At 41.4% G+C, this 25331-nt stretch overlaps 1 protein-coding gene across 1 annotated transcript; it reads left to right on the top strand.

Moving 5' to 3' along the window:
• The first annotated feature begins 4238 nt into the window (after window positions 1-4238).
• Window positions 4239-24086, top strand: LOC103375515 (sodium/potassium/calcium exchanger 1-like). Its single transcript, XM_008305819.1, has 8 exons — window positions 4239-5213; window positions 9408-9587; window positions 11047-11155; window positions 18971-19107; window positions 20316-20588; window positions 21883-21972; window positions 22535-22701; window positions 23837-24086. The coding sequence occupies exons 1-8, from the start codon at window positions 4239-4241 to the stop codon at window positions 24084-24086; spliced, it is 2181 nt and encodes a 726-aa protein (XP_008304041.1).
• The last annotated feature ends 1245 nt before the right edge of the window (window positions 24087-25331 follow it).

Genomic DNA, 25331 nt, shown 5'->3' on the forward strand with positions numbered 1-25331 from the left:
CTTTTAAAGGATAAAGGGAAGTTTTGTTAGTAATTAGATGGATTTACTTTGAAAAACTTAGCAGCCTATCATAATAAATATTTGGTAGTTTTAATTTGAACGTTTTTCTAACTTTTGTCATTTTATTTTTACTGTTTGATCAGATTTTTTTTTTGCCTTATGTGGACCCCCTAAACTTGAAATATGAAAAACACAGCGCCTGTGAAAGTTTAGTCACATTGAAATGAAGGAAATCATTGCTTGTACTTGAGATTTAGCAGTTTATCAATCATTTCTAAAGAGTCGTTCATGAGCCGTCCACCACGATCTTATCATTTATGTTACTGACTGTAAATTAAGAGCAAAACTTAGCGAGTTGATGTCTTGTTTCTTTCCTTTCCAGTTCTTCACTGCTCACTTACCTGTTCACCATTTCAAAGCCTTTTTTTTCTCTTTAATTTATGTGTGTTTGCTGAAAATGTTGCTTTTATTTTGTGTTTTTTTGGAGGGTGTCATTTGGGAAACATCTGTAGTGGACACACAGCTGAGTGCTTAAAAATCCATTTTTAAAGTTCTTCTGCAGACGTGAAAGTCCAACGTTTGGCTTCTTTTAAGATGTTCCTGAAAAAAAAATAAACATTCCTATTTTAAAGATGGGATTTCTTTTCTCCTTTTGTGATGTTGTTTTGGTGTTTTCTGTTCAGCAGATACTTTTAAAGTGGAGATGCAGACGTCAGACATGGCAGTAGAGGGAGAGATCAGGATGAGAGTAGGTGAGCTGCAGGTAGCTGGTGTCCATCGTTACCACCAGGAGGTATGTCAGTGCAGGAGTAGAAATAAGTCCACACTCGTGATTCTGATGCAGTGGTTTGATGTCAAATCCTGTAGATGTTTACATCTTCTTCAGGATGTGCTAAACCTCGTTAGAGAGCACTCATCCATCTCAAAGAACATCTGTCTGATCCTGAGATGATTATCAGTTTATAGGAGAACACATTTCTGAATCATGTGGGATGTTTGAAGGATAGTTTCACATTTTGTCAGTTTTCTCATGTAAACATGGCCACCAAGATGCACATTAAGAGATCCATTTTTAATATGACTGCAAAGTAAGAGACAGGTCACAAAACATCCTGTATTTTGTGCACAAATACTGTGTATTCCAAAGAAATCTCAGATGCAGTGAACATACAGGCACCTTAAGATTAGTTTTCGTGATTAAGTTTGATGAAAACAGTAATATTTAATATATATATATATAAGTTCTCTCATGCTTCTTCCAGCTTTCTGCATTGAAATACAAAGTTTAAATACAAATGAAGTCATCATAATGAAGGTAACAACCCCAGGAACTCTCCAGCTCATCTGGATACTTTCCAACAATATTGAAAATTTAGCAGTTAACCAGATACGCTTAATTTGTTTTTTATTTGATTGTCAGCAGGTTGGAGTTTAGCGTCTGCGTCGAAGTTTAAGGTTTTTATTTAACTTTGAAGTCTCTTGATTTTAAAATTTTTGAGGCAGGGCTAGCCAAGACAGCATCCCACTGTACGGCTACAAAAGTGATAAAAAAAAATCAAGCATGACAAAAATAAAACGCATTAGAAGAGACGACAGATACATAAAATAGAATCCAGCTTAGGAATAGCAATTTCTGTCTTTTTTTAGGAATCTTTCTTGTTTTGTTTTTAATACTCCTTATTTTTATGTGCTTTACTCTGCTTTATACACACACACACAAACACACACACACACACTTATATAATTAAGTCACTGTAATGGCTGTAACAACCTCACAACGTTCTCTTGGAAACCTGGACACAGTCAGAAATTTTGACCATAATGTTTTATTTAATTTCCAAGTTTAGGCTTGATGTTAGCTACAGTTGTCATTCTAATTTTTTATTTTATTTTTTGATTTAGCCATTTTTGTTTGTTTGTTTGTTTTGACGGTGACCTGGCCAAGAAGCCAATATAAGGAACAAAAATTATATTTGAAAAAAAAAACAAACAAACACATTAAAACAACAAGGGACCACAGATACATACAGCTTTCTACACTAAAAACCTTTATTTTTGACTTGACCAAGAAAATGCGCCATTGTGAGGTTATAAAAGTGATCAAATCAAACATGACAACAGACATGGGACAAAAGTAAAACATATTTAAACAGCCAATGGACTCGAGCTACATAAATCCAGGTTAGAAACAGCAACTCCTTTTGTTTTTAGGACCATTCTTGTTTGTTTGATATTGTTTAATTCATATAACATTTGAAGTAATTTATAATATTATATATACAATATAGTATCATCAGATGCTGCTGTGATAATTGGCTGTTAAAGCCTCAGGTGTTCTCACTTCACCTGATTGAACCAGTCGCTTTACAGACTTTGATTGAAACCTCCGTCACGCTCCTTCTCATAAAAGTTGACTTTCCTCTGTTAGGGTGACACAACTGAAACTTACCATCTTTATTTGGACTTTTTAACTACCTCAGCTAATCTGCAGCTTTTCTCAGCCCGACTTCAGCCTCAGCAGAGCTCCGATCAGCCAGAACAACTGTAACGCAGGTAAAACATTTCATCTGTAATAGCTGGAATTGTGTCTTTTGCTTCGTCACCAGTTCTAGTTTTAAAACCAGAGTATTTGCTGTTTTTTGTAGTAATCTGTAACTGTAAGCTGAAAAATCAAAATCATCTGATCTGAACATGTAAACTTGTGCTTTTGGAAAAAGTGGTGGAGAAGAAGTAGTTGAATCTGGGAAATAATCCCATGAACTAAAAAATACAAATAACTGTTGGTTGCTGCTCTGCTTTACATCAACGTACCAGTTTTTTTCTGATATGGATTTATAGTCAACCAGCTCAGTGGAAAACTCTTTCAAAATTAATTGTTCTATTTTAAATTCAGTTATTAAAGTTTAGTGCAAACTCTGTTCATATTTCAAAACTGGTTGTGATTACATGCAATTAGTGAAAGTAGGTTTGTACACTAACTTAGTATTATTTAATGACAAAACATGTTTCACATTAGAAAATTACTGATGTGAAGCAAACTTTTACACATAAACCAAAAAAGCCGTTTATTTTTATTCACATGAAGTCAGTTTCCCAGACATGAATCAAACCTGGTCCTAAACAAAAACAGAAGAAATAGAAACGTGTTTTAGACTGTGTCTATGTTGAATATATTTGACATGTAGTCAGCTCCACACTGAGCACACCCAACCCAAACTCCTCCTGTGAGCCCAGAACTTGTCACCGCTGTGCCTCCAGCGGGCTGTGAATGTTGGTGTATTGATACAGCGATATGTGTGAAAGGGAAGGTGAGAGGTGTGCGGCTCCTAATCCTCTTAGCGGCATTATGCTGAGCTCCGCTCCAGCCCTGACATGCGGTGCGCCCTTGTAGCTCCCCAAAAACCGGAGTCAGCATCTCTGCGTCCGTTGCGCACAGCTGGAGGGACGCTGAGCGGCCGCGAGGGGCCGAGCAGCCGGAGCTACAGGTAGGACCCGCACCTCCTCTCGGCGCTCACCGCCGCTTTCTGCCTCTTGTTGCCTCTATGGAAGTATTTTTGAACAGTGATTGATTATAGATTAACGATTGGGCTCCATCGACCGGCATCACAATCCGCGCTGGCGTCACACTTAAACCCCAACACGCGCTGGTAGTGTTAGATTTAGTGGTTTTTGTTACCGGGGATGTTAACGCGCTGATGTTCTGCTTAATTAATGTTTAATTATCACTCGCTGCACGCGCGCATTTTATCACGCTCCCTCCGTGCACGCGCTCCCGCTTTAACGATAAATGTAGTACATCCGGAATTAATTGCTTCTGTTTTGATGTTTGACCGCTTTTTATTATTATTATTTTCATTTTATTCTCGCTTTAACGTGTTTGACGTGTTTTCAATGGACTCCTGTTTTGTGGGAAGGCAAAGCCTGAGTGATTATGTAGCCATAGTAACAGGTGGCTGTCTGCATCCTCCATCAGCTCACACACTTGAGCAGATCTGCAACAATTCAAGCAAAGAGGATGTTACACATGTTCAGGATGGTGTGCTTTTTACAGCTGTGTGTGTTTTCTGCTCTTCAGTCCTTCCACAGGTTGAAGCTGCCCGCTGTGAAAGATGAAACACACTTTGTGTCTGAGTGTGAGTCTCTTCTCCGTCAGCGGCGTCTTCGCGCCACATAGCAGCACAGCAGCCATCAAGGAATAGCAATGCACCTGACGTAGCTTCCTGCTTGGAGTCGAGACCATGAAGGTGCACTCGCCTCCGAGGAGGAGACTCAGGCGCAGCCGCGTCCTCTTCTTCGTCTCAGGTGTGCTGCTGTGTTTCGTCTACACGCTGACTCTGAAGGCCCGGCTGTCGGAGCCCCGAGCCTCCGCCCGGGCAGATGACGGAGCAGAGGGGGGCGGTGGTGATGTGGTGGAGGTCCATGTTCGAGAGGTGATGGCGTCCAATGAGACGGAGGAGGTGGTCGTCTCACCTGAGGGCACCAAACCTCCTCTGGTGATCATCGTCAACAGGACAGATATAGAACAGTGTATCTATGTAGATCCTCAGCCTCCCAAACCGACCTCACCTCCTCCTCCACCTCTGACCACTGCAGCTCCATCTCCTCCCCCACCGCAGCCCCCTCACAGGAAGGGCGAGTACCCCGAGGACATCTTCTCAGTGGAGCAGCGGCGACAAGGCTGGGTGGTCCTGCACATCCTGGGCATGACCTACATGTTTGTCGCCCTGGCCATCGTCTGCGATGAGTTCTTCGTCCCTGGGCTGGAGGTCATCACCAACAAGCTGCAGATCTCCGATGACGTGGCCGGGGCGACCTTCATGGCGGCCGGAGGCTCAGCCCCCGAGCTCTTCACCTCCCTGATCGGCGTCTTCATCTCCCACAGCAACGTGGGCATCGGCACCATCGTGGGCTCGGCCGTCTTCAACATCCTCTTTGTGATTGGCATGTGCGCCATCTTCTCCCGGGAGATGCTGCACCTCACCTGGTGGCCCCTCTTCAGAGACGTGACCTTCTACATCCTGGACCTCATCATGCTCATCGTCTTCTTCCTGGACAACATGATCCTGTGGTGGGAGAGCATGCTGCTGGTGCTAGGCTACATCAGCTACGTGAGCTTCATGAAGTTCAACAGTCAGATCGAGCATGCGGTCAAGACCCAGGTCAACAAGCACATGAGTATCGTGAAGGTTTGGACCGCAGAGGAGCCGGAGAAGGTCAGTTAATGCCTTGTTTGGACTCACATCTGGAGACAAAACATGGGTGTTCTCGTTGAATTTATCTCAGGAGAGGATGCAATGCACAGCAGTGTCAGTAGAGTTCCTGCTGTCACTGTCTGAGTTGGTTTCCTTCAGCTGATTTAACAGTTAAATGAAGATCTAAAAGGCTGCTTCTTCAGCTCTGTGATGTAGCAGGAAGCTCTTTATTTAATATTGGCAGCTTCAAATAACTGATTACAGCCACAAGTTGGCGCCTTCAACGACCTGCAACTTCGAATTTTGACTCTGTGGTTTCATGTCTTTGAAATTTGAGCCAAAACAACTAATCATTTGATTAGCTTTTCAACAGGAAATATGTAATTCTTTGGATAATTATTTGTCTGTTTTTAAAACAAATTCTGAAAACTCACCAGTTTTAGTTTTTAAAGGTTTTTAAAGGTTTAGTTTTTAAAGGTATTACTATGAAATATTTGCTGGTTTTCGTAATAATGTATGACAGGAAGGTAATTATTTTGGAGTTTTTGAAGCTTCATTGGACAAAACATCAGACCAAACAAGTAATAGTTTAGTCTACGTTGATATGTGGTCAACCACCGACATGGCAAGTCTTTGCAAAATCTAACTGTTGTTCAGTGTTGGGGTTGAACAACATGGTTTCTTCAGAGCCAGTATCAGTTACTAGTGATCAGTTAGACCGATATCAAGTGTTTGGAAGCAACAAATATATTTTTGCAGAAAAAATGAAAATATTGGTGTCAACCTTGTTGAAATGTTTTTGTTCATAACTACATTTTTTAAAAAAAACTTTTCAAGGTGTATCCCTGAGTGTTGATTGGCTGTTACTCGTGATGTTGTAACCAATCAGATAGTGTTGTGGGCGGGACATTGCTGGAGACCAAAGTAGTTTATCAGGAATTGGTTAAAAATCTGCAATAATCGGTTGACCTCTTGTCCCACTACTCAGTGATGCACTAAGAAAAAAAAAAACATGCTTAAAGCAAAACTTAAAGAACAAACCATCTTTTTGGAGAACAATAGCACAACAGGATTATCACTAATTTAATGAATGAGGTTGGATAGACTCAGTTATAGTTTATCAACAGTGACAAGAACAAAATCAGCTGCTGGTCTAAACACTTGTTAAAATGGTTGATAGTTAAAGTTGGTCCCCAACAAATGCACAGTTTATTTTTGTTTTTGCTCAACACTACAATGCTGTTTGAGGAAAAAAATGGGGCTTTTTTGGACAAAAAAGCAATTTCCAGATTGCAAAAGCTGAAATTATGGATGCACATTATGCAGCAGATCTGACTTGAGTTTAAAGTGTCAAAGGTTTTCCATATTCATGCCTTTCTTGTAGTGCGACACTGGCGATGGCAACTCATATACATCTTACTCAGTCCCCTTCACAGAAGTAATTATTCATATATTGTTCTTTCTATTCACCTTTTTTGCCATATATATAATATGGATAAGTGCGTTTTGTTTTTCGCACCCATTTGCGCTCCATCACGTTTTAAATCTACTACACAGTAAATATTGAACTGAAGCTTGAGTTTAAAAAATTATATCACAAATTAAATCACTGTTGCAAAATCATATTGAAAAAAATCTCATTCCTTAAATCACTGGTTTTGGTTTTTGCATAACAGCGAGTGTTGGCAGAAGGAAAGACAATGAAGAGAAATACATGAAGTGCTGAATTAACTGCAACAGGTGTTGATTTAAAACTATTTTATCTGAGCAAAGTGGAAAAAAAAACATCAGTAATCAGACATGACACAAGATGGATGCAGCCGCAGCAGATGTCTGTGCAGAGCAGTTGTTAGCAGACAGACTTCCATCTAGTCCATGTTTTCTGTCCTTTCATCTCCTCACAGTTGGGACTGCCGCCTGCTCAGACACACTGAAAGAGAAACGCTGATTTGGGGGTCTGAGCAGGTGACAGCCTGTATTTGTGTAAAATCCTTTGATGCCTGTGAACAGAAAGGACTCCAGGTGTCGCAGGCAGCGCGTCACAGCGGCCAAGTGACGGAAATGTCACCGTGCTTCTGACACCACTCTGAAATGCCAGAGTACGGAGGCGTCATTTCATTTCAAACACGCTCAAAACGTGAGCTTGTTGCAGAACGCCTGCAGACTAGAACTGCTGGAAGCGAGCAGCAAATGTCTAAACCTGCAATAAACATGCAGAACTGTGTTTCTATATTTCAAGTACCACAAGTGCATCTTCAATTAGTCTGAAGCATGTCTGCAATCAGCATGTGCTCCTTAAGTCCAAACAGTGAGTGTAATGAGGCGTGCTGCCACATTAATTATCCAGAATTAGTGAAATTCACTCTAGTATATATTCGTTTTTGTTCATATTAACCCATTCATTTAAATTTTCCACAATCTAATGTTTTTTTCTTTTAGCTCTTTCTATAAATGTGTTCAATGAAGAGAACCTGTTGAATATTCAAAAAAACACACAGAACGTTACAGATCATGTTGGACTCAGGCAGGGGAACGCATGATTTGAAGGAACTTCATATAAATTGAATGTGTTTATCTGAATAAACAACAAAAGCAACTAAAATAAAATATAATAAATGCTTAATTATGTATTTGCTCAGTAGCTATTTAGTGGTTTGTATGAAAATTTTGCCGCTTCATCGTTCTCTCTGGATTCTTTTATGTAAGTTGTCTATAATGTATCTCACTTATTCCTGATGTCACCTGCAGTAAAAATTCTCCATTTTGTTGTCTATATCCGGGCAGTCATGTTAACTGGACTGTTTTAGTTTAGTAAGTCATATTTACAATCTAATCGTGTCTTTATGTGTTAGAACTACAATGACAGCTGCTGAAGGAGTTTGTTTTCAGGTCTACAATTCTACAATTTCATTTGGCAGACGATTTATTCCAAAGCGACGTACATCTGAGAGTAGAGGCAAGGAGCCAGTCAGGAGAAAACAACCTGCATAAGTGCCATGAAACAAACGTGATAGGACCTTCATGTTCTTTCTTCACTTTTGATTTGCGTATAAGCGGATAGAAAACCAGCTCTCATGTAGAATGTGTATAATTCAGGCTTATGGTGCACATTTTCAGGCACCTGAGAGGTTTTCGTAGTGTTGCACTCAGTCACATGAAAAGTGCCACAGCTTGATGGTCATTTGTAGATTTTAGAGGCAGCCCCCTGGATGTGATGTTAGAACGGCGTGAGGAGAAGCGGTTTCTGAAGCTGCGCTGACCCGTTAAGGTTCCAAATATGTGCCAGTGTGACCAAGCCTACACTGACTCCTGGGCCATTGGATCTGTTGGGTCCTGTGGGTTGCAGACCTGGGCCTCTGTGAATCAGGCTTGTTCTGATGCAACTCGTGGCTGCTTGATTTGGATCCTGGGAGTTTGGAGGCTGGTTCACTACCTAAGACTCCTTGTCATGTCCTTCGAGTCGTTCCTGAGCTGGTGTTGCAGTGTGGCAGGACACATTTTCTTACGAGGGGAGGCAGCGGCCGTCATTATTATAAAGACGGTCTGCAGGAGTGTTTTTTGGGTGATAAATGTTCGACTAACATCCACATGAATGTCAGTACACAAAGTATCCCAGCAGAACGTTGCGTTGTACAACATGAGCAATGTTATTCACGTCACTGATAGTGTTACGGCTCATCTGTATGAAGGCAAAGAACTGTTGGAGACCAGCATCTTCTTACAGATAAACTTTTGAAGGGTCCAGGAGCAAAATTGAGCAAGTTAGCTAAGTGTCATTTGGTCAAACACAGCTTAATTTGGCTCTATGCACCTTGTAAGATCAGTACCAGCAGAACTAGCGAAGCTGGATGTGGTGCAGGGCAGCAGGATGAAGCACTGAAGGATCCACTTCAAGGCTTAAGGTTTGGTGCTTTTTTGCTGATAGTGAGAAACTCCTGCAGCCTACAGTGTTAACTAGATTACTGGATTACTGCAAAAGCTTTAGTTCAGACTGACCAGGAACACTGGACATGACCCACCACTACACTTGTCCTTTGACAGTCAGCAGATTTAATCATAGCTTAGACCGAGTTTCAGTTCGTCAGGATTAAATCAAACATGTTTAATTACTGAAAATGGGAATGTGAACATCTGTAATCCACAAAGTCTGTCACTCAGTGAGCATGTCTGCATGTAGCAAAGTGAATTGCTGCTGATTAAACCGTTATTTTACAGGAGAGTGAAGCTCCTCCACCTCCTCCACCTCCTCCTCCTCCTGCTCCTGCTGCTGCTGCTCCTCCAGCTGATCCTCCAAAACCTGAAGAGAAATCCAAACCAGAACCGGCACCACCTCCCAGCAGCCCTCAGTCCAGCAAACTGCTGCCGGATCCACAAGAGGACAAAGCAAGACTGAGGGTACGAAAAGCTGAATTTATCGTTGTTGTTCTCATTTTATTCATCCATTGAAACGATGAATGGTTGTGAATTAAGTTCCAACTTAAAGGCAGAAATTAGTCTTCCACCTTTTGGAATAAAGAAATGTATCATTTTGTCATGGAAATGTCTTGAAAGGGCTGCAGTTATTTTATTTTTGTATGTATTAACGGATCTTCTACACAGTTCTAATCACATGAAGGTGTTAAACTCATTTTTACAAGTCTTAGAAATTCTTTGGGCCGACCCAGTAGCCTAGTGGTCAGGGTGGCCACCACATAGATGGAAATGACCTGTGCTGCAAGTCCCAGCTTCAATTCCTCCAGAATAAGCTTATAAGAAACAAACAAACAAACAAAAAAAGGTTTAAAAGTGACACATCTGCAGCTTTGGCTGTTTCAAAAACTGTCTTTAGCTCATTTTCATTCATTCATGTCTCTTGCTAACTTAAAATAAATCAAGAATCCTGCAGACATTTTGAAAGTCCCTCTCTGGTTAATTTAATCCTGAAAAAAAAAACATGTCTGTGTATTAAAGTTAAATATTTACAAGTTTTTCTGTGTAAAATGACTTGGATGGAACTCAACACTAGAATGTGCAGATCTATAAAGTCTTTCTAGATTTAATTTCTAAACATGACACATTTGCAGCTTTTATTCTTTCAAAATAAAGCATTAGCTGACTTTTAATGTCTCCAGTCTTCTGGGAATGAAACAAAAATCTTGCAAAATAACTTGTAACGTCTCTGGTTGTTGATTTAACCCCTAAAAAATATCAACTCTGAAAGTTAAACATTTACACGTCCCCTGCTGCCCTCGTGGCTTCGATGTAACTCTACACTGTTCTTTCTTCTCAAATGTGCAGATACATAAAGTCTACCATCCACTCCTCCTCATTCACTGCACCTCGAGCACACCAGCTCACCTGTGACTCTCGTCAAACATTAGTCTGTGCTACACAATGGCGAGTTGTAATGTTGAGGTAAATCAGCAACACATGTTTGAACCAGAAACCGATTCTAAAGAAGAAGAATTTGAAAAGTTCCACCTTGCAAGTTGACAGGATTAGTTCTGTGTTTGTTCCATATGAAACCCTGGAAGAATTCGGTTTTGTTTTTTTCTTTATTCTTTTAAGTTTCAAGGCTTTTGCATCAACACTCCCACAATACCTCCTGCAGCTTCCATCACCGGTGCATCACAATTCAAGTTTACAGTATTTGCAAAACAGCTCATTGGACAATAATTGGCCTTTCTCCATTTTAGCAACAAATGAAAATATTAATCTATATTTGAATCTCTTCAACAATAAAAACTGAACTTGAGCTGATGATGTGGGCTATTACAATGAAATACAGTTTTTGCTGTTGGTCCTCAACGGTTTGTGTTACCTGGAAGTTAACTGCTGCACTTTGATGTGTGACTGTGTGTCTTCTGACCTGTAGGTTCGTCCCGTCCTGCAGCGAGGCGGCAGCACGGCGTCCCTCCACAACACCTCTCTGAGGAGCACCATCTTCCAGCTGATGATCCACACACTGGACCCTCTGGGAGAAGGTAACAGCAGCTCAGTTCCTGCAGTAATGAGGTCACCTCTGCAGCCTGGAGGGGAAAGTGTTTGGAGCAAACCGAAGGCAGAATCTTTAAAGTCTCAGTGAAGTTTAAAGAATTCAGTTCTTTAAGGTTTTAGCATGATTAAACTGTCTGTCTAAATGATTTAAAGGACACAGCCTTTTTCCAGTGAGAAGTTTTCTTTGCATTTCAGAAAACAAATGAGTAAACTTTTAAATGGATTTTTTTTTAAATGCAGCTTCATCTGACAAGCTGTGATGTGTATTTTCTAAGATTAATATTCAGTATCTTAGATCACCTGATAAAACAGATACTGCAGGTCTAAATGCCTTACAGTTTAACAACTTTACCATTTAATAGTGCAATTAAATTAACATAAAACTATCCATTTATCCAGTAAGGAAGCCAATAAAATTCTAATTCGTCTTTAAACAGATCTTTCCTTTTAAATACCATGTTGAGATTTTCTACATCATTTGATTATTACAAAAACTAAATAATCAGTTAATTTATTCTGCGTAATACCAGTTACTAAGTATATATTAACAGCATGTAAACACTGAATAAATGGTTTCTATTCACTATAAAAAAGCTGTAAGTGGAAACAAGACACAACATGTTTTATTAACGGTCAGTATTTGTCAGCAGTTCAAACTTCTCTTGTCAAGACTATTATTTATTTTATGTTAAGTTTTGCAGCCTTTACTCGTTAACAAACTCATTAGTAAGCAAATAAATCTGCTTACACCTACATTAGAATGTGTGAGAAACTCTTAATAAATGTTTAAGTTGCTCTTAAATGCTTAACAGGCTTAACATAGGTCTAATTATTTTTAAATAATTTGCTGTCGATCGACTAGTCGACCGGATGTTCCAGCTCGTGATGCAGTGAAGCCGACAGTGACTCAGCTCTATCCGTCCTGTTCCTTCCTGCAAGTCAGCGTAGCGTGATCAGCCGGGCGACCTTCATCAAGTCCTCGAACTCACCGTGCCGCTGTTCCTCGCTCTCGCAGCGCTCGGCCACCGCTGATCCTTAATCAGCTTTCCAATGCAGGCTAATAAAAGCTGGATAAGAGCCAGAGTACGAGCAGACCAAGCTCTTTATCTGCGCGGAACTGGTGTAGCAGTGGGATCGGAGCTGAGAATCCATCGAAACACGAACCTGAGGAGGTTTAGTTTGCCGATAGCTGCGTCTGTGGGTTTATTTTGCGCACACATTCAGTCACGGAGCGGTCGTCGTGCTGCGGTGGATTTCTAGACCCAGTGCTTCGCCTGGCAGGAGAGGAGAAGACTGTGGTGCTTCCACTTACCATGAGCACAAGGAACCTGACTTAGGCTTGTGGATCAGTTTCAATCAGTGCAGCTCAGTAATAAGATTAGGATTTTTATTTCTTTAAGGTGCCTCTTTCTGGTAAAGATTCCTCTGTGGAGGGGAATTTATTAAAGACGGAGGTAATAGGGGATCCAAAAGATATATAAATAAGTGTGTAAACCCTAATTAATCAGTTATGAGCCAATAGTGTTTGGGTTGCCAGGTTGTGGCTGGTATTTATCCCTCATTAAACTTGTGTTTGTAGCTCTTTGGTTCATCATGAAGACGCCTCCACTGAGCTGTTCGACCGCTGCAGCTGCAGAGCTCACGACTTTATAGCATTAAATCATGTAGACGCTCTTTGCTAACAAGTTCATATCTAGAATTACATCATACATATTCAACATTTTTCCATTTATTGGTATTGTTTTTTTATTTATTAACAGATTCATGGTAAAAGACATTAATTTCTGATACAGCCGTCTCCTGTACACGTCTTCAAGCAGCTTCTTCTTTTTAGACTTTGAAGGAACGATCCTCCTTGTTAAAGGCTTTAACATTGTTGAACAACTACGTGATGCATTTCTGGGCTTAGATTGTTGTTATTTTTTTTTAAAATTCTGTTGGTAAGTGGACAAAGTCACATTATGTCCAGACGTCTGACACCTCGACGTGTGTCTGTCGGCAGCGAACGCTCGTCATTTGCTGTAAATATCAGGTGTTGACTGCAGTTTAAACAGAAGAACAAGATTTTTTATTTTTTCTGGAGCACTTTGCGTTTGGAGTTTGATCGCGTTCTGCAACTGCTTCTGCTTCTTAAATTTACAGAAATTTTATTTGATGCATGATAACATCTCATGTAAACTTGACAGACCAAGTTTGAAACCATAAATGACTTTATCTCCAAGAAAAAGTAGGAACTGGGGGAGGGGGGGGAGCTAATTTGTACTTAATTGATTTTGTCTCCATTAAAATATGAACCTCTTAAAAGTTTACATTTCCTGTTTCCCACATCTTGCATCTACATGTTCACTAGATATCAGGATAATATGTGGAAGTGCTGAGGTTTTGATGTACAGTTAAAGTGAAAGAGCACAGGACACCTGTAAAACTAACAAATTTATAATTTCAAGTGTGTTGCTTATAAATGGTGATTAATTTTGAGACGTGCATTTGTATGACTCAGCTCTTTATTTTGGTTAATGAACACTTTTGTTTCACATGTGAATAAATTCTCGTTGTCAGAATCCACACGCTGCAGTGAAGAGATTAAAAGTGACTAAATTCATCTCACATTCTCTGATAGTTTTTTGAGGCTGATTTGAGATGATTTATCAGTTAGAAAGGACACAAGGTGGTACTGGACACGGATATGTCACGCTGTAGAAAGTAAGTGAAACTCTGACTGATCCACAAAATGGTCTCTGTGGTTTCCATCCTAGAAGCAGCTCTTAGAGGGGCAGTAAAAACCCCCGGCCCGAGGAAAGTCAGGAGAGGTAAGAGCAGCGACGAGGTGTCGCCTGGCTGTAGTGGCTGTTTTGTGGTCGTGGGTTTGTGTGTTTCATTGTCTCTGTTGGCTTATCAAACCCTGCAGACGACTTATAATAACATAAAGTAGCACAAGTCACTGTTGTCTGGCTGTAATGTCCACAGATGAGCCAAATCATTATGATGACTCTCGGATGAAGAGAACAACATGCTTATCTGGTAACAACACCACATGTCGAGGTCTCTCATATATTAGACTAAGTGGACAGATGATTCTCGTCGTTCTCAGAACACATCTTATATATAGAAGCTCCAAGAGACCTCATGCTAACATCTTAGCGCCTCGAACCAACAGAAGTCTTGTCAAGCCTCAGTGGATCGTTGTTATGGAGGCACCAGGGCTGCAGTTAAGAAAAATCTTAGTTGACTGAAATTGTACTTACTTTTCAACCAATCAGCTGGTTGTGGGGTAAAAACTAAAAGCTGCATGTTATTTTTAGTTGAATTAAATGAACAGAACACTGACTGAACTCCACCTGCAGCCTCATGAGCCTCAGTGATTCACAGATAAACATACAAAGCTTGTGTTTGCAGCACATGGCATCATTTAAACCTGGACGTTTTATACAGAAATGAAAACAACAGACTCACCGTTCACATATTTATATCTTTGCTGCTGTAACATTCAGATGCCTCCACTGTGGGATCAATAGAAGGTTCTCTTTTCTTATCTTGTGATTTCTGAACATAGAACTATATCAACAACACAAGACCTACACAGACAAGTAGAGCTTCTGTCCCTGTAGAAGTTACACCAGAGATAAATGATGAGAACATTTCGATGAGCCAGTCCACCTGGAGACTCTTTAAAACAGTCTCTGAGGACTAAAGTGACCCACAAAGAACCAGCTGTTAGTTATTCAGGAGCCTCATAATGATCTGACTCATCACTGTTGAACTTGTGACCTTTTGTTGACTGAATCTGTGTGCAGAGATTCTTTATCACCGTTTGGAAACTCAAGTCGTAAAATCCTTTGACTTCACATGAGTAGCTGATAACTGAGGAGTCACATGACTGCAGGAGACTCATTATGTTGTGTATCTGCCAATCAGAGACATCGTTTAATGGTGATGTCAGAGGGGAGGGGCCTATTCAGAGGAAAGGTAAGACGTGGAAACGCTGCTGTCGTGTCGTGTTTGTGTTGTTGCTGTTGTTGTGTTCAGTCTGGTTGGCTTCTGAACTCTGGATGGTGTTTATATGAGATGGTCGTTTGTGTATCTTGGTAGTTGCATGTTCATGTGTTTGTGTGTTGTTGTGAAGATCACTGATGTTTCTCACACAGTTTGTTAAACTCTGAGTAAAAACCACAGGATTGTTAAAGAACCTGTTTGTGCACTGAAGCCTTTTTGATTCTGACATGAAGCCTTCATGAGGATTTGATTGTTACCAAAGCTTCTGATCTTAAGTAGGGATGTGTTTTTGTGTTTTTATTTGTTTTTATTTGTGGAATCTCACAGACTGGGGGACATATCAGTGATATTTTTAGTTTTTTTAAGTGGACTTTGTAAGTGCCTTAATTATAATGCAATAAGCAAGTTGTACTTCTGGCAGATAACTTTATTTGAGACCCTGATTCTTTTATTTGATTGTCTAATTTGATGGTTGGAATAAGTCAGAAGACTGACATATAAAGGTCCCTCAGTGACACACCTACCATTGACCAAGGTGTAGCACAGGGTTGGCTCGCTGAACGTCAGTGCTTGTTCTTGCTGCAGAGCGACCAGTGTGTGAGAATGAGGCATGTCGACTTGTGTTGCACTAATCTGTTTGTGGAAGACCATCATCTGAAGTTTCACATGAGGCTTTTATGAGCGTCAGTTCTCTTAATTTCAGCCAAGAACAAAGTAAAACCTCTGAACATCCCGTCGACCAGCAAGTGTCATCACCGCCACGGGGAAGGTGAGTCGTACGTGGAAATGTGACGCCTTTCTGGAACGGTACGATCTGACGCTGTGGTAAAAGCATTCAGTCATTAAGTCACTATTCTTATTTATTTATTGTTCTGAGAGAAGCTGGGCAAACGTGTTGGTGTGAAGACTGGAAGCAGGTGGAAACTGTTAGTCTAGCTGTGTCCAAAGTAGGTTTACAACAGATGTAAGTTTCACACAGCAGATTTTATGCATGAAAGAAAGACAAAGATTTGGTGTTATCCGTCTCTAACACTTGTGGAGCAGAACATTTAGACAGCAGAGGAAACGATAATCTATGAACTCTAGTTTATCAAAAGTTGCAGAGTGTTGTACATTCAGTGACAAGGCCGTCCATCCATCCATTTTCTTCCGCTTATCCGGGGGCAGTAGGCGGAGCAGGTTGTCCCAGACCTCCCTCCCCCCGGCGACGCTCTCCAGCTCTGCCTGGGGGATCCCGAGGCATTCCCAGGCCAGCTAAGAGATATAATCTCTCCAGCGGGTTCTGGGTTTGCCCCGGCGTCTCCTCCCTGGTGGATGTGTTCGGAAGACCTCCAGAGGAAGCCTCTCTGGAGGCATCTGAATCAGATGTCCATACCACCTCAGCTGAAAAGGCCGTCTGCTGCTAAAATAGATGAAGCATCTGCTGCATCATATTTGGTGAAGCTGCACGTTAGAATTTTTAGGGCAGCGTCAGTCACATCAGAGCATGAAAGCTGTTGTTTGTTTTGGAAATAATTTTGCATTGCTGAGGCAAAAATGTCCATTTTGCTGCAGTTTCTCAGATCTCACTTTGAGCTGGTGGTCAGGAGACTTGTTGTAAAACTGTAATAACCAGAGCTAAGCTAAAAACTAATATTTTTATCAAAATCACTTTATTCGCATCTCATTTGAATATTCGCCAAAAATAACAGTTTGAATTTTCCAGATTCTGTAGAAGAAAATCAATACATTTCAGCTCCTTAACACACGACTGACTGAGCTGTGACCAACAATCACGTGACAGAAAAATTCAGCAACTTTTCGGCTGAACTGCAGGAAACCTTTCTAGCAAAACAGAGAGGAGACAAGTGTGGAAACTGGTTAAATCAAAGTCAGTCAAAGTTTATCTGTATCGACCTTTACAACAGCCCAACGGGTGACCAAAGTGCTTCACAGTAAAAACAAGAGAGTTGCATGAAAACAATAAAAATAACACTAAAATAGTAAAAAATAAACTGCTAGAAGCACACTAAAATATACGTCTAAAAGTGTGTACATAAAAACAGAAATAATGCGGCTGTGTGTTGAAGTCATTTTAAACATAAAGGTTTTAAGCTTTGTTTAAAGTCTGTAGTGTGTTGTCACCATAATGTTTTCATCTGTGCTCATTTAATGAAATGTTGATTCCAGTTTAAAATGTTTGTGCAAGAAATAATCAAAGAAATTCAGCTTTTCTTTAATTTTGTAAGGACTTATGGCAATAAACTCTGTCATGTTGCACAGATGACATCGCTCTGTTTCTAGTTATGGTTCTGTCTCCTTAGAGTTGCAGGACTTTATGTTGCAGTGAGTGAATGTTGTATTTATTGATATTTTTGGTGATATTTAAGCTTATTTTTTTGCCGTTTTTGACGCTGGTTGTCGTGCAATAATCAGACGGTTTGAGGCTGAAGGAGGTTTTTCCTCCACAATCAGCGGCCGTGTGCGTCCGTGCGTCACGCTGTGGAGTAATGAGGTGCTTCAGAGTCATGAGGTGCTCGGCAGAGTGGATCTGCAGGAGGCTGGAGAGGCCTCAACGAGCCCCAATCAATCAGGGCCCAGAATTAGCATGCAGATGGGACGATGTGTGCTGATGTGGATCCCTCCCCCTCCTCTAGTGGAGCACGTTTACTAACCCCAGCGGCCTCCAGATCCGTCAGCTCCACATTAAAATCTGTGTCACAGTGTCAAACAAACAGCAGCTCCTCAGCCACAGGTTTTTAAATATCTGTGAGCTGAGTTTTACCAGATTTCTTATTTAGAAGAAACCTGTTTGAGCTGAACTTTTATCACATCCGTAGTTTTCTGTAAAGTCCTTCAGGCTTCTTCTGACAAACAGTGTTTAAAACGTGAATCAGCAGTAAAATGAAGCTTCTGCACTCAGATCATTAGAAAACACCACCGGACTGGAGGTCACATATGGAGAATGAACTGCTTTTAATTTATAAAATGATCAGAATTTATGGATAAATTGATAAATCCAGAACCAAACATGAAGAATTAAGACATACTTTATGTTTACAGCATTAATGGAGGCTGTTGGATTTATTTATCCTCTAATAGTTTTCAAGTTTCACAAAATTATCGTCTATTAGATTGAGCTTGGTTCTCCAAACATGACTTTTTTTTCCCCCCATGTCATTTTTCCTGTATGTAGCCCAGTGTCACTCACTATTAAAGCTCTACTGGCTTAAAATTAACTCTCTCATTCAAATGATTTGTGCAAAATATTCAGACACAAACCCTTGTTCATAAAATATTATCAGCAGCAAGTGTCTAATAACAGCAAAACCTTTAGTTACAGGAGCTGCTGCTGCTGTCTGAAGTTTAGAGTGAAGGGATCAAACAATGACCAGAAAAGGGTTTTTGCAGAATGTCATAATGTCACAGTGACGGCGATTTTTTGGGGATTTTAAATGTCATCACTTCATTATTTCATGTTCTTGAACAATTGTGTGAAATTCTGTCACAATGACCTCAAGAATTCTGACGTCTGACCCCCAAAATCAGTTTATCCTCCAGTCTGAGTGGACGTTTGTGCCAAATGTGAATAAATCCCCTCCATGCTTTCAAGACATCACGTTCCGTAGATGGAAACACCAACAGACAGCGTTAAGCCGTGACTCCTTCAGCCATGAAGGCAAAATCATTTTAAACATTCAGGTCAGTGAGAAGTCATGAAGGTGAATTCTACAGTTTGAGACATAATAAAGACAACTAGTGACCTCACATAATGCCGTACTGTTGCTATATCTGCTGTGTAGAGATCCATTCTGTGTGTTTCCCTTCAGACGCTGATCCCAAGCCAAAGTCTGAGCAGCCTTCTGCCGCCGGAGCAGCAGGTGGCGCTGCAGCCGAACCGTCCACCTCTCAGCCCGCCAAGACCGAAGAGGCTCAGAAGACGACAGAACAGCCGGAAGAAACAAAGGTGGGCAGGAAAGATTAGGGTTCAGTCGTGACTTTTTATTGCAAACACACTTCTCGTTTCCCTTCACTGTGCTGCAGAACAGCCGTGAAGAGCAGCAGCAGCGTCTGACGTCCTTCATGTCTGTGAAACACTGAATTCAGTCACTTCTTAATTAAAACCAGACATCTGGGAAATAAGAGGCTGATGAGCGTCACTAACGTTTCCCTAAACCTGAATAAATGAGCTGCAGATTCATATTTCTGATTTTATTTTTCATCAGACGACGTTAAAACACACAACAGAAAGAAAAAGGACTGTTTCCTCTGATTTATGGTTGTAATGACCTGAACCGGTCAGAAGAACTTTTAATGTCATTCAGAAAGATGCACCAAAAAAAGACTCTGTTGTATCGGCTCATGGATGATATAAAACTAAAATATTAAAGAAAAAAGAAAACAGGGCTGCAAGGTGTCTCAGTGGTTGGCACTGTTGCCTCGCAGCAAGAAGGTCACCGGTTCGCGTCCCGATGAGGATCTTTCTGTGTGGAGTCTCCATGTTCTCCCCGTGCAGCGTGGGTTCTCTCCAGGTTCTTCAGCTTCCTCCCACACAGTCCAAAAACATGTTGAGGTTAATTGGTGATTCTAAATTGTCCGTAGGTGTGAATGTGAGTGTGCTTGGTTGTCTGTCTCTAAGTGTAGCCCTGTGATAGACTGGTGACCTGTCCAGGTGAACCTGCCTTCATCCTGAGTCAGCTGGGATAGACTCCAGCCCCCCGTGACCCTAGTGAGGATGTATAGATGATGGATGGATGTAAAAAATTTGTTCTCTCAAAACAAGTACGGTAAAAAAAAAAATAAAGCCTCTATGCATAAAATAGTAACGCTTCTGTACATAAATAGTGAAAGAGTTTGGACAGAGAGCCTGATATTATATTGAAGACATTATGTTGCACCTACGTTATTATAACAAGCTTTCATAACATCACAACATGGAGCTGATGTGTGTTTCTGTTCTGGTGTGGCAGCAGTACACGAACTTCACACCTGAATAAATAAGTACAACCGCTTATTCTTGCTTTCACTTCCATTGTTTGTGCAAAGGAGTCAAATATACAACAAAAGACCATTAACATTAACATTGAACCCAGGAGTGACATATCTGTGAAATAGATTCAGGATGGATGGATGGATGGATAGATTTCCTTCATCTGGCTGTTTTCTGTCCTGCAGGCGGAAGCAGCTCCAGCTGGAGGATCAGAGGGATCAGACGGCGGCGGCGACGAGGACGACAGCGGCGGCGAGGAGAGCGGCGAGTCCAGCGAGAGCGAAGACGATGAAGAAGATGATGGCGATGAAGACGGAGACAAAGAGGAAGACAAGGAGGAAGAGAACGAGCCGCTGTCCCTGGAGTGGCCCGAGACCAGGAGGAAACAGGCCACCTACCTGTTCCTGCTGCCCATCGTGTTCCCGCTGTGGCTCACGCTGCCCGACGTCCGCAACCTGGTGAGGAGCAGCATCGCCGTTACCGTGGCAACCGGCGCCCATTTGCTCTCCTGCACAGGATGGTTTAGGATTAGTTAGAGCAGCGCAGATTATCAGCTGGTCCCAGGAGTTTTGTTCAGTTTATTGATTCGTTTTTGATCATTTGTTGCATTAGTATTCAGGTTTTTGATGTCGTGGTGAGTTCGTTTCTAGGTTTGGAGGCTTATTTGGTGCTTAAATATTTAGGAGTTAATGTAGTGTTGCATTAATAAACCAGTTTTAGACATTGTGCTGCTTCATATCCAGGTTTTTTATTGTTTGACGTTCAGGTTTTTCAGGTTTTGCTGCATTAACATACAGATATTAAACATTTTTCTTTTGTTAATATCCAGGTTTTCATATTTGTCGTGTCAATATTCAGGTATTTTGACATTTTGGTTTTTTTAATATTGAGGTTTCAGACATTGTGGCCGATTCATTTCCAGGTTTGTGACCTTTTCTTGTGTCAGTATTTGAGTTTTTGACGCCTTGTTGTATCAACATCCAGGTTTTTAACACTTTGCTGTGATAATATTCATGTTTTTGAGGTTTTACTCCTTTAATATCCAGCTTTTGATTGTTTTTGCTGCATTCATGTCCAGGTTTTTATGATAGTATGCAGATTTTCGAAAGTTTTAATTCTGTGTTATTCAGGTTTTTGACATTTTGCTGCGTCAGTATTCAGGTTTTTGATGTTGTGGTCTGTTAAAATCCAGATTTGAGACATTTTGCTTTGTTTATACCCAACTTACTGACACCTTGTTGCATCATTATATGAACACAGGTTTTTGATGCTTTGCTGGGATAACGTCTGTGTTTTTTTAGGTTTTAATTCTTCAATATTTAAGCTTTTGATGTCACTGTGCATTAACATCCAGATGCTGTGTTGATATCCAGGCTTATTAACTTTATTTAAACTCAGCATTATAGTACTATAGCCTCATGTATAAGATAGTCTATTTTAAATTTGGAAAATGTCCACTGATGTAAAATGATGATGAACCGAAGAGTCGATGGTTTCAGCTAATTCAGTGGATTCAAGAAGGAAGGAACGCTTTGCTGTTTATTTATTACTCCTTTAAAAAGTAACAACATATCTGGATAATTAGTGAGTTGTCTGACGATAGAAACAGTTTTTACATCGTTCATGTCACTCCATCATGTTTAATGAAGGAGCCCAGTTTATGTTTCTGGATCCAGACCTCTGTCTCTAGAAGCTCTCATGTTCTGTGGCTGTTTGTGAACCACTCATGTGAACTCGTTTTGTGTCTTCCAGGCGTCCAGGAGATATTTTGCGATCACGTTCATCGGCTCCATCCTGTGGATCGGAGTGTTCTCCTACCTGATGGTGTGGTGGGCTCATCAGGTCCGTCCACGCTTCACTCCTGTTGTTTTCAGGAGAATTTACTTTCAGTAAAACTCTGTACTTATTTTCTTTCTTGAGCTGACGAGTCATCACAGCGAGCAGGGAATGACCACCACATGAGCAAGGAGTTCTAATAATGTTCTACAGATTTAATCAAATGTTCAAAGAATGTTTTGAGGATGTTTATCATTTAAATGACAGTAAAAGTTAACGAGGACGTAACATTTAAACTGGAACGTTCAGAGCATGTTTGGAGGATGTTGTCAGGACAAACAGTGAACACTTTCCTGGTTTTGAAGACGGTTTCTTCTCTTGATGGTAGCTGCAGACCGCCTCTGGTCACCAGTTCTGATCCTCCAGTTTGAGTTTAATGGTTGACTGGGACCCTAAAAGTGATCAGAATAATCTGGACCCGGGTCTGGTGTCGATAGTGAGGCGTCCTGATGTGTGAGAGTGTTGGAACTTTTTGATGATTTTTAATCTGAGCTGTGACCCCTGATCAGACGTCAACCAGATGGTCCACAGCCTGTTTCTGACCGTGTTCACGTCTTTGTGTCTGCAGGTGGGCGAGACGGTCGGGATCTCCGAGGAGATCATGGGTCTGACCATCCTGGCGGCTGGAACCTCCATCCCCGACCTGATCACCAGCGTGATCGTGGCCCGGAAAGGTCTGGGGGACATGGCCGTGTCCAGTTCAGTGGGCAGCAACATCTTCGACATCACTGTGGGGTGAGTCGGTGAAAGCTCTAAACCAAAGACAAGCGAACTGCTTCAGGTGTTCGGTGTTTTAGTTAAAGAAGGACCAAACAGAGACTTAATCGAACGTGGCACTGAGATCGAACATCTTAGTTCCTCCTGAGCTGAGATGGTTTACATGAACTGCAGCGTCATTCAGGGTTTTCTGAGACATGATCTGTCTGTGAACAGTAACGATGAGTCTGTGTTACCTGGTTTGACAGAACTCTGTTCCGTCTGACCTTTTGATAAATAAGAGAGTGCATTATGCCTGAGGAAAGAAACCACAATTACCAAAACTAAAAAAACTAAATATTTATTTCTTTTTATTCTTATCATTTTGGTTCTTATCATTTTCCCGTAGCCCTGCGAGGAACTTTGTTAAAACTTCCTGTCTGCAGGAGAAAGTCTCTGATGACGTCTGTAATCAGTGGTTATCACCGTTGACTCACAGCTAGAAGGTCGCCGGTTCACGTCCCCGTGGGGGAACCGGGATCTTTCTGTGTGGAGTCTCCATGTTCTCCCCGTGCAGCGTGGGTTCTCTCCGGGTTCTCCAGCTTCCTCCCACACAGTCCAAAAACATGTTGAGGTTAATTGGTGATTCTAAATTGTCCGTAGGTGTGAATGTGAGTGTGCTTGGTTGTCTGTCTCTAAGTGTAGCCCTGTGATAGACTGCTGACCTGTCCAGGTGAACCTGCCTTCACCCTGAAGCAGCTGGGATAGACTCCAGCCCCCCATGACCCTGGTGAGGATTAAACGGTGTATAGAGGATGGATGGATGGATGTTAACTGTTAAACAGGCCAAAACTGTGAATAATGTCAGCGTTATAAATCTCGATTTTCTTTTAAATGATTGGTTCTCCCACAGTGTGACTGAACAATTACAGTTTTATTGTATTTAAATGAGCTAAAATATAATTTTCAGATTTTTCCTGTTATTTTCTATCTTTTTTTTAACATTTTTTTTTTTAGCATCTCTTATAAAATACAGTTATTGGCATAAAACAAGGAGCTCGACTGTTCCAGTGAATCTACTGGTTTGAACATCAGCGTCCTCCTCTCACCTCCCTCTGTCCTCTGACCTGAGTTAACCTGAAGTCCGTCTGTCTGTCTGTCTGTCTGCCTCCAGCCTGCCGGTGCCGTGGCTCATGTACACTCTGATCCACAACGGCGACCCGGTGACCGTCAGCTCCAACGGGCTGTTCTGCGCCATCGTGCTGCTCTTCCTCATGCTCCTCTTCGTCATCATCTCCATCGCCGCCTGCCGCTGGAAGATGAGCCGGATGCTGGGCCTCACCATGTTCGTACTGTACTTCGTGTTCCTCGTCCTCAGCGTGCTGCTGGAGGATCGCGTCCTCATCTGCCCCGTGTCCATCTGAGCTGCACTAGAACCAGTAGATAGAAGAACCGGGCCTCGGGTCTGAAGGCCGACCGGGCAAACACTAGAGGTCACGCCGCTTAAAGGAAAACTCCACCAGAACTAGCTCAGGATTCAGTTGAGTCTGTGATCAGTGTTTTCCAGCAGTTTGAACCCTCAGAGTTAAACATGTGATCAGTCAGACCTGAGCAGCAGGAGGAGGAGCTGTCGTCTGCAGTGCTGGAGCAGCAGAACAAACACTGGAGTTAAAATCAGCCTCCTACATTTCCCAGAATGCATTTGAGAAAACGGGACACTGCTCAGAATTATGAGTTAAACAGTTTAAAATAAGAAGAGCACACTGGGCAGGTTTCTGTGTAAAATACAGTTAATTAGTCTTGACTAGAAAGCACATTTGTATTATTTTTTCATTTCTCGACCAAGTCAACGAGTCGTCTTTCGTTTGTGATGCTGATTTAATTATTTTAAATGTATTTTTGCAGACTGTATCTGCTGGAAATTTCCGATCGCTGCCTGATTATCGACGACTAAACCAATCCCAGTTCACACATTAGAACTGTAGAAATGCAACAATGACGGCGAGTAAAAGGAGTTTTCTGGTGGAGTTTTCCTTTAATCCTGCCAGTTTAAAGCTTCTGGGGAGATTATTAGGTGAATTATCCACATTAGATCCGAAACAGATTCACTGTGCAGCGACTCAAACTCTCTGGATGCAACTTCAGTTTTGTATGTTGAGTATTTTCTGACTTGTACCCCGAAGACACTCGGTTGTGTATTTAACCAGACTAGTGTGTGTTCCTGTGTTAGTGGTTTATTGTGTGTGTTTCTGTGCTGGAGGGAAGCGCTGGCTGTATGTGAGTGAACCGTGTTAGCCGTCACATGTTCCTGTCGTGTTATAAACGCTCTCGTCGGACTGAAGAGGATGCAAGTTTAGATTATTGATACGAAAACTGTCAATATGTCAAGGTACAACTCCATGCTGCAATAAATTATTTTTTTAACAGTGAACAGGAGCTCTGTGGCGTTTTATTGGAGGACAGGACGGGAATTAGTTGCACCAAAGAGGGAACACTTTATAAAACATGGACCACGTGTTTCCTCCAGCAGCGGGGCAGCAGGCTCTCTGGGAGCCATGGCGACGTAAACAAATGACCTTTGACTGCAGGTTTTACTTTTACAACCTTTTTATTGAATGGCCAGTTGAAAATGGCTTTTTACAGACTGATTGTAAAAATTAAAAGAATAA

This window comes from Stegastes partitus, unplaced genomic scaffold (assembly GCF_000690725.1).
Source record: "Stegastes partitus isolate 25-593 unplaced genomic scaffold, Stegastes_partitus-1.0.2 Scaffold2642, whole genome shotgun sequence".
Taxonomy (NCBI): domain Eukaryota; kingdom Metazoa; phylum Chordata; class Actinopteri; family Pomacentridae; genus Stegastes; species Stegastes partitus.